The following is a 16,715-nucleotide window of genomic DNA, read 5'->3' on the forward strand; positions in this document are numbered from 1 at the left end:
TCAGGACTGAAAGATGATGTTTTAGGGACCATCCTATGCCAAGACTCACTCTTATTCTTGCATATTTCTATCTATAAAGTGCCCTCTATGCAGAGCACTGTGCTTTGATGAAGATCAAAAGGACAGAGAGGGCACAATACCTGTCCTCATGGAGCTTACACTCTAGTAGGGGAATAAGACAGAAATACATAATCATAATGCACAATAGTATATGAGGGTAAGCAGAATGGTACAGTGGAAAGAGCCCCAGCTTTGGAGTCAGAGGACCTGGGTTCAAATCTTGCTTCTCCCTCTTTGGCCTTGTGTAAGTACTTAACCCGCCTGGGTTTCTTTCATATGGATTTGATATCAGTCCTCTACTCAAATATCTTCAGTGGTTTCCTATTGCTTGCCAAGGAAATTCAAACTCCTGTGCCATATTTCTCATGTTCAAGGCCATCCACAGTTTGGCACAATCTTACCTTACCTGAAAAAGTAGTGGCTTTTCTCCTTGTTAAGGCTAAGCTTGTATTTACTCACCTATCCCCCAATAGGATGTAAAGACCTTGAAAGTAAGGATGGTTTCCTTTTGGTCTTTGTGTTTCCTGTACCTAGCATGGTGACTTGTGAATGGGATTAATAAATATCTGTTGAAATGAAAAGGAAGTGAATGGGTGGGTTCCCCAGTCAGTCACTCAGCAAAGATTTATTGAGCACCTACTGTGTGCAGGCAGTGTTCTCAATACTGGACATAAACAGCAGCGTGAAAGTCAGAATGTGGGCCCAGGGCTTGGATGAAGATAATGAACTTGGTTTTGGACGTGTTGTGGCTGCGATGCCAGTGGATGTACAAGTAGAAGCAATTTTAGATGTAGATCTTGAGTACTAAAGATGGGGAATCATGACTAGACATAGGGATTTGGGGATCATCTTTCTTGAGAGTAAGTGACCTTTCCAGGGAAGAGACTATAAGGGAAAGAAGAAAAGAAAGCCAAGAATAGACCCTTGAAGAACAGATTCTTATAGGAGTTAAAGAGAGGCTGAAGAATGAGTGAAAGAGTTGGAAGAGAGATGCAAGGAGAATCAGGAGAATGTGGTGTCCCCAAAGCCAAGAGTGGAAAGAGTATCCAGTTTTAAGGAGTGATCAGCTATGGGAGAAGCTACAGAAAAGTCAGAAAGGACTGAGAAAGGTCATTGGATTTGGAAACTGGACTCACTGAGAATCTTTGCAAAAGCAGTTTCAATAGAATAGATGCAGTGAAATGAAGAAAAGCATGTAAGGTCTACAGAGACAGGCTTCCTTTTTTTCCATCCTCCATAGAACCCAGCATTTAAAAGGAGCTCCATCAATAATGGGCAAGTAGAGGACTATATGTATTTGTGCCATGTGCTTTTACTCACATTTAATGAGCTCACATTCATTTGCAAACACAGACCTCATGGATTTTCTAGATCCCTAGAGAAACCTAGCTTCCAGATAGAACAATCTGGAACTATGTCCAAAGGGTTCTAAAAATGTGCATACCCTTTGGCCCAGCAATAACACTTCTAGGGCTGTATCCCAAAGAGATCATAAAAATGGGAAAAGGACCCACATGTACAAAAATATTTATAGCAGCTCTTTTTGTGGTGGCAAAGAATTGGAAATTGAGAGGATGCCCATCAACTGGCGAATGGCTGGACAAGTTGTGGTATATAAATGTAATGGAATACTATTGTGCTATAAGAAACGAGGAGCAGGCAGACTTCAGAAAAACCTGGGAAGACTTGCATGGACTGATGCTGAGTGAAGCGAGCAGAACCAGGAGAACATTATGCACAGTAGCAGCTACATTATGGGTTGACTGACTTTAATAGACTTAGCTCTTCTCAGCAGTGCAAGGATCTAAGACTCCAAAAGTCTCATGATGGAAAATGCTGTCCACATCCAGAGAAAGAACTGTGGAGTTTGATTGCATATCGAAGCATACTATTTGCTCTTTTTTTTCTTCTGTTTTGTTTTGTTTCTTCTTTCTGTGGTTCTTCCTATTGGTTCTAATTCTTCTTTACAACATGACTAACGTGAAAATATGTTTAATAGGAAAGTATAGGTAGAGCCTATATCAAATTGCACACTGTCTTGGGGAAGGAGGTGAGGAGGGAGAAGGAGAAATTTTAAAACTCAAAAGCTTATGGAAGTGAATGTGGAAAATTAAAAATTAATTAATTAATTAATTAATTTTTTAAAGGAAAGAAAACAGAAAATTAAAAAGAAAAGAAAAGAAACTTAGCTTCCAGATACTGACCCCTGTCTTGTAGCTCTGTGGGTAGTTCACTCCGAAGCCAAATCTTGACAGGGTAGACCCATTGTGCTGTGGAACTGACTCCTCTTGGTCCAAGGACCCAGAAGACTTTGAATAGTAGACTCAAAGTAGGAGGATGCCATGTGATGCCTCCCCAAAAATTCCAGTGGTCCAGACCAAACACGGGCTAGGGAGGGTGAGCTATGAGAAGAAAGAAGAAGAGGTTCTGGGCTTCTAATTCTGAGAAATGAGCCAAGGTCATGCTGTAACACAAACCTGGGGAGAGAACAACCCCTTCTGTCCCAGCTGGAATGAGTGCAATGCCTCTGTCCAGGGTCCTGGCATGGGTGTGACTCCCCAGATCTCTTTGTTCCCAGTGAGGTCCATAGTTTGTGAGAAAACAGGGCTGGTGATTCAGAGCCCCTCCTCACAGTGAAGTAGAAGCACATCAGAACCAGCATCATGGAGTCATAGACAGAGAGCTGAAGGGGCCTCAGAGGCTTTCTAGTCTAAATCTCTTATTTTATCAAAGAGGAAAAGGAAGCCCAAGGAAGTTGAGTAACTTGCTTGAAGTCACATGAGTAGTAAGCATCTGAGGAGGCAGGGTTCATGGAGGTGGTTGAATATTGAATTTGGAAACCAGGTGCTGGGCATCGTTTAAAGTGATGGGTTCCTCTTTTCCCGACTTCTCATATCCATCCCCTAGAAACACCCTGGCTGTGTGCCTCTCTTCTCCCCACCTCCAAATCAATAGAATAGAAGAGAATAGTTTATCAGATGCTAATCTGATTACCAACCCCTTTTTACATACAACACAGAGAAACTCCCTTTCTCCTTGGCTACCTCGCCTATGCCACTGGACGTTTTGTCCACACTTGCTTGTCCTCGACTTGTGGCTGCTTGGCTGCCCTTGTGGGTTGTGTTTGCTTATAGGCTATTCCTGAGATACAAGGGAAACTCTTGGCAGATTTCTGCATGTCATCTAACTAGGGGGGAAAAAAACCTACTGTGCTCCCTGAGCAGACCTGGAACTCCTAGCAAACAGGCTGTCGAATAAAAACCAACTAATCAAGTTATGTCTTTTTGTCATTTCTCTAGAAGTAAGAATGTTGTAGGTCAAAGAGCTCTGGGTTAGGAGGCACATCTTCATTCTAGTCCTGGCTTTGCTATTTACTCTTTAAGTCAGAGCCTGAGCTTTCTCAGCTGTAAAATGGGGATGATACCTGTCCCTCCCTACTTCCCTAGGGTGTTATGAGCATCAAGGGAGATTATGCATCCTAGGTCATAGATCTGGAGCTGGGATGGACCTTAGAGGTCATCTAGCTCAAACCCCACATTGTACAGATGAAGAAACTGAGACCCACAAAGGGTAAATGACTTGTCCAAGGTCATACAAGTAGAACATGGCAAATTGGCAATTCAAGTTCAGGGCTTGTCACTCCAAGCTCAGTTCACTTTCTGCTCTACCGCATTGCTTCCTACAGAGCTTTGAAACATGCAAAGCACTATGCAGGTATTAGTTATTTTTACTGTTTTTCTTATCTCTATCTCCTTCTCTCTTTGCTCTCCCTTGCCTCATGCTCAGTTGTTTTTCCCCTCCACAGCATTTGCAGAATCCTGCCAACTTCCACAATGCCGCAACGGAGCTCCTGGACTGGTGTGGTGACCCAAGAGCTTTCCAGAGGCCCTTCGAGCAGAGCCTGATGGGATGTTTGACGGTAAGCTGGGTTTTCATGGCTGAGCCATTTGTTCATATTCAACAGCAGCAAAGTCTGTGACCTGGACTCTTCCAAGAGCTGGTCATAAGGAAAAAGCAACTGAGAAATCTGCCTTCTTCCAAAAGGCCATAATACCTCAACCTAACCTTGTTCCTACCTGAATGCCTTGACTAGGGTAGCATTGACTTCCCTTAGCTCTCAGGAATATCTATAAGCAAATGTAGCTTATAGTGCCATGAGGGAAAGAAAGAAACAAAGGAAGAAATTCAATTCCCCTCTCCAAATAAGCTCTCAGTCTGGTGAGGGAGACATGGTTCCTGGCCTTGGGGAGCTCCAATTCTAATAGGGAAAAGAGTCCTGACATTTTAAGTTTGCAGTCTGATGGGAGAGGAGACAGAGTTGCCTGTGGAAAATCATAGGGATACACCCAAAAGATATGTCATACTGAGGTATGGAGCCAGAGGCTTGAGAGCCAAGGAGATGCCCAGGTGAGTGAAAATCTGATCAAATGGGGAGTTCATCTGGAAAGGGTTACTGGAGGAAAATGAGTATTGAGTCAGCCTTTCAAGGAGAGAAGAAATAAACATTGATGAAAAGGAGTGTCCTATGCACCAACTCAGGAAAGGTAAGGAAGGGCAAGTGTGCTGTGGATAATAAGCAATTTTAACTGACTAGAACAGAAACTCAGATCCAGGGAGTTACAGGGAATGGCACAGATACTTGGTGGAAGGCCCCAGAGCAGGTCATAGTTCTACCTACAGACAAAACCTGAGGAGAAGTCCTATTCAAGGGAACATCTATGAAGTGTTTACTGTGTGACAGATACCAAGGATACAATGACAAAAGCTAAATAATCCCTACCTCTAAGGATCTGGCATTCTTCTGGGGAGGCAATATGTGGATCAGAAAAGGTCTCATATAAAAAAGGCTTTTGAGCTGAGCTTTAAATGAAACTACAGAGAGGCAGCATGAATGATGCTGCCAGAGTCAATGAACTCTAGATTCAAATTCTGCCTCTGTCACATAGTAACTGACTCAATGCTCCAGTTAACTCCCTAGGGTAATGAATTGCAGATGGCTTCTAAATTTCATTGGCAGAGGGAGCTTCCTCACTGGGAGTTCCCTTACCATCTTAATTGGGGAGTTGGGGTCAGGAATGAGACATGTACACAAAACCATAATACAGGTCAAAATTTGATAAGTGAAGTTTATATGTCTAATGGGCTAGGTAGACTAGGGGGAAGAAGCATAGGAAGAGAAAGGGTCCTCCTCAAGCTGAGGAAGTCAAGGAAGACTTCGTGGAAAAGGTGATACCTGACCTGGGCCTTGAAGGAAGAGGAGGATTTCAGGAAGTAGAATCTAGAGATTCACCATCCCAGGTATGGGGGAGAGATCAAGAATATATGGAAAGGAGAGGGGGCCAAATAGTCCTAATAATAAATCATATCTGTGTGGCTAGCAAGTAGAGAGGGTAAAGGAGATACTTCCATTTCTGTACCATTTTTAGTTTTCAAAATGCTTTGCATCTGTTTTCTCATTGTGGTGGTGTTCTTAAGTTGTGTCCAACTCTTTGTGACCCCCGTTTGGGTTTTCTTGGCAAAAATATTGGAATGGTTTGCCATTTACTTCTCCAGCTCATTTTACAGATGAGGAAACTAAGGCAAATAGGGTTAAGTGACTTGCCTGGGGTCACACAGCTAGTAAGTCTCTGGGTTAGATTTGAACTCAGGTCTTCCTGACTCTAGTCAATTACTCTATCCACTGTGCCACCTAACTGCCCTTACAATAACCCTCTGAGGAGGTGCGATTATCATCCTCTCCCCTTGAGGAAAGGGAGGGTGAGAGAGGTTAAGGGGTTTGTCCAGGATTCTACAGCTACTAAGCATCTAAGGTGGAATTTGAATTCAGGTCCTACCGACCCCAAGTCTAATCCTTTGTCTATCATACCACAATGCCCCTTTAACTAAGGAAATAGGCTTGTTTGGTTCTGGAATGACAAGAGTTTGTCATTTTAGTCTGTTGGCAGCGAGGCACCTTGGGAGGTCTTAAAGCAGAGGGGAGACTGATCCGACCTGCCCATCAGAAAGATGGTCTTGAATTGGGGCTGTTTAAATAAAAAGTGTTTGCCAGTTTTTTGGAGGAAAGACTGGAAGCAGGGAGACCATTCAGGAGGCTACCACAGCAGGCCAAAGGAGAGGAAAAGGAGACCTGAAATAAGCTGGTGGCCATTGGAATCATGAAGAATTTGAGAATTATTCCCAACAGAGAATCAGCAGAATTTGGCAACTGACTGGATGTAGGAGGTTAGGGAAAGGAAAGAGCTAAGGTCACTCTAAGATAACAACAATAACAATAATAGTAATTACAATAATAGCCAGCATTTGTATAACAATCTGTGGTTTGCATTTACAAATATTATCTCATTTTATCCTCACAACAAACCTGGGATGTAGGTGCTTTGTTATTCCCATTTTACAAGTGAGAAAACTAAGGCAGACACAGGTTAAGTAGCCCAGAGTCTCAGGTCAATTTTGAACTTAGGTCTTCCTGATTCCAAGTCCAGCATTCAATCTACTGTGTCACCTAGCTGCCTCATATAATAAATAATAATAAAGATTTTATTTGTGCATCATAGGTCCCCAAATTAATTATTATATATCTTCAAGGAGAAGAAATAGGAGTCAAGGGCTTCTGCCTGCTTTGTAAGGATTGAGAATCAGCAGGATCAAGGCAACTGTCTGGGGACCTGTCCCCAGTGCTTGCCCTTCCCCATGTCTCTGTTGGCCTCACTGGATTATGTCCCCCATCCCATTTGCCTAATCCTGTTTGCTGGGGAGCCCTCTCCTAGGAAAGAGTAAGCCTCATGACCAGGTGATCTCCAAGGTCCCTCTGGGTCTCGTCCTGTGACTCTGTGTGGAGCTGAGGGTCACAGCTCCTTGGCCCTGTTGGGACAACCAGTCCTTCTTCCCATCCCTTTGCAGTTTCTGCAATCTCTAAAATGACCTTTCAGAACAAATTCTTCTGAATCCACATGACTTTGGGGGATAGAAATTAAAAACCACTTAGCCTCTGACATCATTAGAGCTTTTGCATCACCCAGGGCTTCTAAGTAGTTCCCACACTATTAATATGATTGATCAGGGACTTTCCCAAAACATCAGCAGCCTTATTGTGCAGTTTGGGCTCAGTCTGCTCCGGTTGGGAAGAGGGAATGTATCACTCTTTTTTCTTTTTTTTTTCTTTCATTCTTCCAAATACATTTTGCAGCTTAACTAGACTTTCAAAAACATGTGCTTTAAAAAATATGTATTAACCTCAGACCAGAACTTTCCATCAAATTATTTGATGTCAGATTTCTTTCAGCCTTGCCCTTTCTTCTCATTCCATACCACTTACCCCTCCTCTGCTCCTCCATTCCACAGGGCCACTGTTAAGCGAGGGAGAGAGGGAGAAGGAACAGGCATTTATTAAGTGCCTTCTGTGTGCTAGGCACTGTGCTAAGAACTTTACAAATATCATCTCATTGATCCTTACAGGAGCCCTGTTTGGTAGATGCTATTATGATCTCCATTTATGAGAGATCAGAGACTGATTTACCCAAGGTCACACAGCTAATATCTGAGACTTATTTAAACTAAAGTCTTTCTGACTCTAGGCCCAGTTCTCTATCCACTGTATGAACTAACTGCCACGAGGTGGATAGGAAGAGGAATGGGGGCTGGGGCAGAGTGGGGAGGAGGGAGGAAGAGTTTCCTTATCAGGGTCTCTTACAGAGACAGAGAATTCAGAAGATATTATCAATAACAATCAGTAATGTTTCAAAAACCGCAGTGATCACTTGGGTATATTATGTGCCTGAGACCTCAGGCAGTTAATAGCAAAGCCTAATCCATAAGACTTCCCCAGAGAAACTTATAACACAGAGGTACACAAACACGTGGCCAGGTATTGAGGCTAAGCAGAATGATACCACAGAATGACACAAGCCTAGAGGCAGTAGAGTCTAGTAGATTAGGCAGTTTGGGGTCTAATAATAACATGAAGCATAATAACAAATAACTGACATTTATATTACATCTCCAGTTTTGCAGATCTCTTTAAAGTAGGTCATCTACTTTGATTCTCACAACATCCATGAGATAGGAAGCCAGAGGTCAGAGGGATATGTGACTTAGTCACACAGCTAGGACCTTAAAGGATTGGCAAAGCTTCATTAGGCAGAGATAGCCAGAGGAAGAAGTGTGAGCAAAGCTATGGACATAGGAAAGTATAGGTCATAGGTGGTCTGTGGAGTCAGAGACCTAGCCCTGGAAGGATCTCATAGGCCACCTGGTCCAGTCCCATCATCTTATGGAATAAAGAGCTGAAGACTGGGGAGATTCTTTGAAGCTAGGTTGTCTGACTTCAGAACCAGTGACTCTCCGCTGCCTCCTCATTATTCATAGAAGGGCGAAAAATCTAGTTGGGCTGGAATAAAGGCAACTGATGGTGTAAGACTTACATAGGAAAGTGAAGACCAGATTGTGCAGGGTCTCAAATGACTGGTTTATTTGATAAACAATGAAAATTCATTAAAGGTTATCATTGTGTAGGGAAGTAACATAAACCATGTTACTTGCTATACCTGAAGAAATTTAAGCTGTGCCTTAAGAAGTTTAGTCTGGCAGCAGTATGTGGAGAAGGGAGAAACGACAGATCTTCATTTAAGAGGCTATTATAATAATAGTCTCTTCAATAAGAGATAGGGCAGCTAGTTGGTGCCATAGTGGATAGAGCACCAGGCCTTGGAGTTGAGAAGACTCATCTTCCTGAATTCAAATCTGGCCTCAGACACTTCTAGCTGTGTGACCCTGGGCAAGTCATATAACCCTATTTGCCTCCGTTTCTTCATCTTTAATATGAGCTGGAGAAGAAAATGGCAAACCACTCTAGCGTCTTTGCCACAAGAACCCTAAAGGGGGTCATGAGGAGTTGGACATGATTGAAAATGACTGAACAACAGCAATGTAAGAGATGATTGAAGGGGGCGGAGGAAAGGCCAGCAGCAGTGGGAAGAAAGGAGGACCAGATTCTATAGGCAGAGCAAAGGAAGAATCAATAAGAATTGACAACCAATGATCCCAGTGGAGACTGAGGAAGAAGTAGCAAAAATTTCAAGTCTGGGTGACAGATAGGAGCATGGTGGTCCCATTAACCAAAATGGAGACATCATGGATTAGAACTAAGTTTGGTTTTAGACAAATTGAATTTGCACTCTATTTGAAAATAAAAATGAGATTTTGTGATTGACTTATAAATGAATGAGATTTTGTGATTGACTTATAAATAAACCAGCCCCCCCCATTTTTTTTTTAGTTCAAAGAATGTAGTGCTCAAAAGGACCTTAGAAATCATCTTGTCCTAGGATCATAGATTTAGGGCTAGAAGAGAACTTTAGAGGCCTTCTGGTCCAACCCTCTCATTGTCCAAATAAGATAATTGAGACCCAGAGAGGTTGAGTGATTTACCCAAGGTCACACTAATCATAAGTGACAAGGACTGGGATTTCAAGCCAGATCATCTGGCTCCAAATCCTGAAATCTTTCTACTGTATACTCTGCCTCCCATGCAACCCCTTCAATTTATGGATTAAAAAAAAAAAGAAAAAACTAACTTAGGTTAAATTAAGAAGCTAAGTTAAGTGACTTGAAGATCATCACATAGGTAATATTTTGCATAGACAGGTTTTGAACTCCCATCCTCTGACTTCAAATTCAGCACACGTTCCTTTAGACCTAACTCTCTCATTTTCTTCTTTTGTTCCTAAAGTCCTCTCCTGCCACGCTGTTCTCGCTAGTCTTTGAGCACTAAGCTGGGTATACAATGGTAGCATCATTTAAGTATATATTGCTTCCAGTCAGGGCAGAGGAAGGGAAGAAGACAATAGAAGACATTCCCCATCATGTCCATATTGGAAGAACCTAGAGAAGGCCCAGCCGTTCTCACCATCATATTTACCACCTGCCCATCCCCACTCACCCTTTTCTACTAGTGGTTGCAAAGACATCAGCAGAGCTATTGGGAAAGATCCTGGTGACTGGAAAGTTTCCACCAAGCTAACCACTCTTCTTTGCTCATCTTCAGTTCTTCCCAGCTCAGCGTGAGGTTCTGGTTACATAAAGACTCCCTTTGTTCCAACCCAGGCTGTGGCCGGTGTCCCCAGACGAGAAGTTCAGACAGTCAGGAGGCTCCACTGAAAAGGATTTGAACTTGGTTGCCGCAGTAGGGTGTGAAAGCCTCATCATAGTCACCCTTGACTCATCCAGTGCTTTATATTTGGGCAAAGAACTCTCCGAGTCCTGTAAGATTTACAATGTGATAATCCCATAACAGTCTTCTGAAGGTGGGAATAAACATAGCATTATTTCCACTATGGGGCAGCAAGATGGCACAGTAGATAGAGCACTAGGATTAGAGTCAGGAAGACTCATCTTCACGAGTTCAAATCTGGCCTTAGACACTTCCTAACTGTGTGACCCTGGGCAAGTCACATAACCCTGTTTGCCTTAGTTTCCTCCTCAATAAAATGAGCTGGAAAAAGAAATGGCAAACCACTCCAGTATCTTTGCCCAAGAAGACCCCAAATGGGTCACAAGGTTAGACACAACCAAAAGCAACTGAACAACAACAACAGTTCTTCTACTCTGATGGAGAAGATAAATCTCAGATTATGTGGCTTGCTTGTGGTCACACATAATGAGGGAGTGACTGAGCCAGGACTCGTAAACCATTTAGCCTACAGTAGGTGCCTAAAACATGCTAATTCCCTTCTATTACACCTTGATCTGGTTGTATGGTGAAGTGAATAGAATACTAGCCTTGGAGTCAAGTAGTTTCCAATCCTGAATCTGACTCATACTAGAGCAATTAAATTAATGAGAAAGTCAGTTAACTTGTCTGGATCTCAGTTTCCTCCTCTGTAAAATTGATCTAGATAATTTCCCAGATCCCTTCCCACTCTGAGTCTGTGATCCTATCTTTTTATACTCACACGACCACTCAGTGAGGTAGACAGCAGAGGGATTATTAATCTCATTTAGTAGGTAAGAAAATAAATGCCTAAGGAGGTGTAAAGGATTTGTCCAAGGTCATAGAGGAGGTTAGTACTGGGTCTATGACCTGTATCCCTTAAGTTAATTGAGTGTTCTTCCCATCACCTGAAGGTGTGGGTTCTAGAACAGCACTATAAGCCACATTCAGAGTTAGAACCTGGCATCATGCATCCTGACCTGCACCCAATGTAAACTTAGGAATGCGCCTCCCCACTTAGCGGTATGATCTTGATTTTTCTGGGACTCAGTTTCTTCATCCGTAAAATAAAAGAATTGGCAAGGGGCAGCTAGGTGGCGCAATGGATAGAGCACTGGCCCTGAAGTCAGGAGTGCCTGAGTTCAAATCCAGCCTCAGACCAAAACACTTGACACTTACTAGCTGTGTGACCCTGGGCAAGTCACTTAACCCCAATTGCCTAAAAATTAAAAAAAAAAAAAGAATTGGCAATAATGGTTCCAGAGAACAGGAAATGGAAACATCTCTTCCTCCTTTCGGGAGAGAGATGGGGGATTACTAGAGCAGACCATTGGGTGCCTTTTAAGATGTCACCACGTCAGGTGGTTTTGCTTAACTTTTTTTTTTTGTTATGAGGGAAAAATTCAATTCTTAAAGAGCAGAAGGAGGGTGAATATCCAGAAGTGAATGTGAAACAAAAAGCTTTGACAAAACTTATTTTAAGGAAAGTAAGGGATTGGACTAGATGACTCTGATTGGAATATTCAGTGATTCCAAACATGGCTCTACAAGGCTGCCCTTCACAGATTCTCTGACTGTGTCCTACAGGAAACCCAGTGAGGCAGCTTGGTATAATGGAAAGAACTTTGGATGTAGAGTCAGGATATTTGGGTTTAAATCTTGGCTTTGCCACTTCCTTCCCTGAAAATCGGCAAGGGCCTTTTCTACACTGAATCTAGGACCCTATGATTTTAAGCTCTCTGGGCCCCGGTTTCCTCATCTATAAAATAAGGAGGTTAAACATGGTGGATGGCCTCTTGGGTCCCTTCCATTCTAACTAAGTCTTGCCTTATGAAATGCTCACAGCCACTCTGTAAGATTGGGTAAGTGAGATGTGCCTACAGTCTTATCACCCTGCCTCCATTCAGTCTATCCTACCTTTTCCTGGTTAATAATAACTCTAGGAGATAGCAGAACTTTAACATCGGGCTGTCAGAAAGAAGGTTAGGGTTAAGTAGTCAGCGTTACAGAATACCAACACATAACCTTTCTAGAGGAAGCAGAGGAAGAACTAAAAGGTATATTGACTTTCTACAGGGCTTGAACTGTTTCTTTCAAGTGTTCATTAAACGTCCCTGGGCCATGCTTGTGTTAGCTGTGCCAGTGAAGGGCAGACAGAGAAGAGTAGTATTTGATGGACTGGTGAGCTCCCACAGAAATGATGGGGGGAGGCCATGCTGAAGCGTGAGCCACGTTGGCCAGAAGAGGGCAGTAGAAGGCTTCAGTCTCACTTACCTGCCCTTCTTTAGAGGGTCAGGAATCTGCAAGCCCTAACCTCCCTGCCCCAAGTATTTTCTTCTTCCAAAATGGATAAGACGGTCTGAGGAGAAGTCTGATTTAGTCCCTAGGGCCAGAGGCAGGTTTTTGTGTCTGTCCACCACAGTTTATTTTGAAACTTAACCTATAGGGAAGGGAAGGTGAGAGGGAGAAAATTCAGATCTGAAGATGAAATCTTTAAAAGAAATCTAGCCTACCATGGCAGATTAACAGAGATGGCAGCCAGGTCAAATTTCTGGGTAGCTTAGTTACCCAAGGAGAGGTGCTCCCCATCCCTTTCCAAGAGACACATTGTTGTTCTGTTTTTTCAGTCATGGCCCCCTCTTGGTGGCCCCATTTGGGGTTTTCTTGGCAAAGATACTAGAGCGATTTGTCATGACCTTCTCCAGCTCATTTTACAGATGAGGAGACTCAGGCAGACAAGATGAGTGACTTGCCCAGGGTCACACAACTAGTAAGCATCTGAGGTGAGATTTGAACTCAGATCTTCCTGTCTCTAGGTTGCATACTGTGTCAACTGCGCCACCTGGCTGCCCCAAGAGATAGGTGGAGGTATGGAAATAGTACTGCAGTGAGAGACAAGAGACCTGTGTTTTAGGCTGCGTCCCAACAAAAAACCTATCATGCTCACTATAGGCAAATTACTTTCCCTCTCTGAACCTCAATTTCCTCATCTATCAAATGAAAAGCAAGCATTGGAAAGGAGTGTGGTTTAGTAGATGAAGGGCCAGCCTTAGAATCAGGAAGGCCTGAGTTCAAATCCACCCTCTGACACTTTCTAGCTATCTGATCCTAGGTAAGTCACTTACCTTCTTTTGTTATTGGTTTCTTCATCTGTAAGGTAAAGGGATGAAGAGCTGACCTGTAAGGTCCCTCCCAGCACTGGTTTCATGATCCTCTAAGCCATTCTCTGTTTCCTAAGCGCCTGGTGCTTTCTCTTTCCCAAAGGACTTCAGCCCAAGCAACTGGGCACCCAGGGATCCCTCCCAAGCAGCTGCCCTACAGCTAAGGTGGCCCCAACTCAGTCACCATGTCCAAAATATGAGGCTTCCTTTTAGAGTAAATCCTTCGATGCAGCCTCAGTCTCATCGTTTCAGGTGGATACTCAACCACCATAGCCCATCCACACCTTCTCCTTCTCTTATGGTTCTAGGAAGCAACTTGGTACTCACAAAGAATGCTGGATTTTACATCAAAGAACTTGGATTCCATGGCTGGCTCTGCTGCTAGCTACCTGTGTGACCTTTGGCAAGTTACCTTCACCTCTCTGGGCGTATTTCTGAAGTGAAGGGGGTGGTCTAGGTGGCCGCTGAAGCCGTCTACACAGAATCCTAGAACTAGAACCAGAAAGGCCCTCAGAGGTCATGTAGACCAACCCCTTTATGTTACAAATTTAACAGAAACTCAAGGAGGTTAAGACTTGCCCAAGGTCCCATAGGTTATAAGCATCAGAGGCAAGATCTGACTCCAGGTCCAACGACTCTGAAAAAGCGCTCTTCCCATTAGTCACATCTTTCATCCTATGATCTTGTCGATATCCATATGTAAATTGTCCATTTTGCCAATGCACTAGGGACTTTTCTCTGGGTCTTCTAATAATTCATGGACAGTGTAGTGCTCAAGCTGTCCATCTCTTATCCTTCACTCTTGATACATGAAACCGGCCCTTTTCCAATCATACACGGCCTTAGTGATACCCTCTGAGTATATGTGTCAATGTTGGTAACAGGCCGCAACCTACTTCTACCCAGTGTGTTCATGTCTTTCCATTGCCCTTTGGGTCACCTGCAGCTTTTCTGAGATTGCGGTATTCTGTGACTCACAACTACACCACATTACCAAGAGATTATCTATGTTAAAGAGTTAGTATTTTGCAGTAATTTTGTGGGGGTGATTTTAGGATCTCGTGGTGAATTTAGGGTAAACATGAGCAAATCCTACTTCATACACTGGTTAATAAAGCTAACCCTCTGGAGTGACAAAAAAGAATAGAAATGAACTCATAAAAGATTTAGGAAAATTTATGAATGGCAGCATGAGGAATGCCTCTTGAGTGGAGCTAGGATGTACCCGGATTTTAAGGTGGACGGGAGGCCAGCTGGGAGTTAGTGTCCTGAGACAGGTGGGCCATGGGCACACTGATTCAGTTTGTCCAATCCCCCTCTCCCCTCCTTCCTTCACAAGCATCCTGCTTACCAGCTCTCAAAAGCACTGCCTGAAAGTCGAGAGGGAAAGGAAGCAGGCAGCAGCAGTCTGTGGCTGAGAAAATAAAAGGTTTTCTTCTTGATTTTTTTTTCTTCAGTAAACCAGGTCGATGATATTAGCTTTTCTGGGGAGACGAAGTAGAGTCAGCAAAGTTGGACAAAGGGAGAGGCACTTTCTCCTCAGTGCTGGACCTCTGGTGGGTGGGCGTGACATGAAGCTGGCTTAGGCCCTTGCAAGCTCTGTGCTTCTGGCTTTTTAACCTAGCAATTGAGAATGGAAATAATATTGCCTGTCACCTTTGTTATTGTCGTTCAGTCTTTTCTAACTCTTCGTGACCCCATTTGAGGTCAAGGATACTGAAGTGGTTTGCCATGTCTTTCTTCAGCACATTTTACAGATGAGGAAACTGAGGTAAATAGGGTTAAATGACTTGCGCAAGGTCACATAGCTAGTAAATGTCTGAGGCTGGATTTGAACTCAGTCTTCCTGCCTCCAAGCCCAGCACTCTATCCACTGCACCACTGAGATTTCTTAGTAGTAAGAGGGAAAAATGAGACCAGTATAAGTGAACTGTGGTAGTGGAAGTATGCTATGTCATATTGGCTTGGAAATGTGTTTTCATTTTGCAAAGGAAAAACTAAGCAAACATTTCAGTCACAGGAAGGCCCTTTCTTCTCAGTGATTCTGGTTTGGGAATTGTCTCATTTGCATTCATTAGCTTTGGCTAGACTCTAGTGCAAAGGAGAGGGTGCCCGCATGGAGTCTCTGCTGGGAATTAGCATGCTGGGGTTGAGCCAATCAGTCAATCAGTAAATATTTATTAAGTGCCTACTAAATACTACACAAGAGATCTGAATTCTAGTCCTAACTCTGTCATTAACTGGCTTTGTGACCCTGAGCAAGTTAGGTCACATTGATGCCACAGGGAATTCTGTAAGACTCTAGCCACAGAGCAGGTAAGGTCTCTTTCAACAAAATAAATACATAAGTTCAGAGGGTTGATCCAGATGGTCTTCAAGACCCCTTCTACAGCCAAGAATTGTTCTCGGAGCAACACTCTAAGACTGTGTAAGTTGCAAAGAAAGTATGATCTGTATTGGTAGAAGGATTTTCCTCACCTAGGAATTCCCTACACCAATGAAATCACAGGACCAGTCCATATCCTATTAATATTCATCATCATAATAATAACAAACAAACACCACACTAAAACCTGACCTGCTACATCTTTGTGAATCCATTTCCAAGTCAGCTGTAATAACACAGTGTGCTTATAAACTGCATCATTGTCCACAGCAATTCCTTCTCAATGATAGAAATCCCATTTTTGTGCTGTTAATTAGAAAGTCTAGATGCTAGAAAGTGGTTCACAATAATACAATTCACCCAATGCTGCTGAATAGTTAACCTATAAGTGTTAAATGTACTGTATCATTCCGTGATACAGTGTTACAACTTTGTAATTAGTAACACTTGAAAAAAAAAACAACTCTGTACTGTAAAGAATAGACACCAAGGGTTTGCAATCCACTATGTGCGTGCCAGTGATGGCCCAGTTGCTCATTGGTGCTACCTAATTGCTCTTCTCACTGCTAGTGAAAGTCAGTACTGTCCTCTGCTTGCTAAAAAATAATGGCCAAAAAAGATGGCAGCCACAGGCCTTGACCTCTTTCTTTTCCCCAACCCCAAGGAGATCTTTACTGTTTCTTGACATACCCAAAGAAAAGGGATTGGAACCATGGTGTGGTTTCACTTTTCAAATGTTTGGTGTGCCACTTTTACCTAAAGTAATCATATACCCAAGATTTTTTAGCACACTCCTAATTGGAAGAATAGAGTGTATTTTTAAAAAATCATTGATGCCTTTTATAATGACCAAGCATAACCCCAAGAAGAGAGGAATAAAGCTACTTCCCTTCCTTTGTTG

General features: G+C 43.0%; 1 protein-coding gene across 8 annotated transcripts in view; it reads left to right on the forward strand.

Annotated features, from left to right (window-relative positions):
* The window catches only part of ZMIZ1 (zinc finger MIZ-type containing 1), a 449,347-nt gene that overhangs the window by 266,029 nt on the left and 166,603 nt on the right, over positions 1-16,715 (forward strand). For all 8 annotated transcript variants that reach the window (XM_078150873.1, XM_078150871.1, XM_021005985.2 and 5 more), the window contains one exon: positions 3,866-3,979. In XM_078150873.1, the coding sequence (XP_078006999.1) occupies positions 3,866-3,979 (114 nt within the window). The remainder of the gene's footprint in view (positions 1-3,865; positions 3,980-16,715) is intronic.

The sequence above is a fragment of the Phascolarctos cinereus genome, unplaced genomic scaffold (genome assembly GCF_003287225.1).
Source record: "Phascolarctos cinereus isolate Bilbo 61053 unplaced genomic scaffold, phaCin_HiC Scaffold_3;HRSCAF=262, whole genome shotgun sequence".
Lineage (NCBI taxonomy): Eukaryota > Metazoa > Chordata > Mammalia > Diprotodontia > Phascolarctidae > Phascolarctos > Phascolarctos cinereus.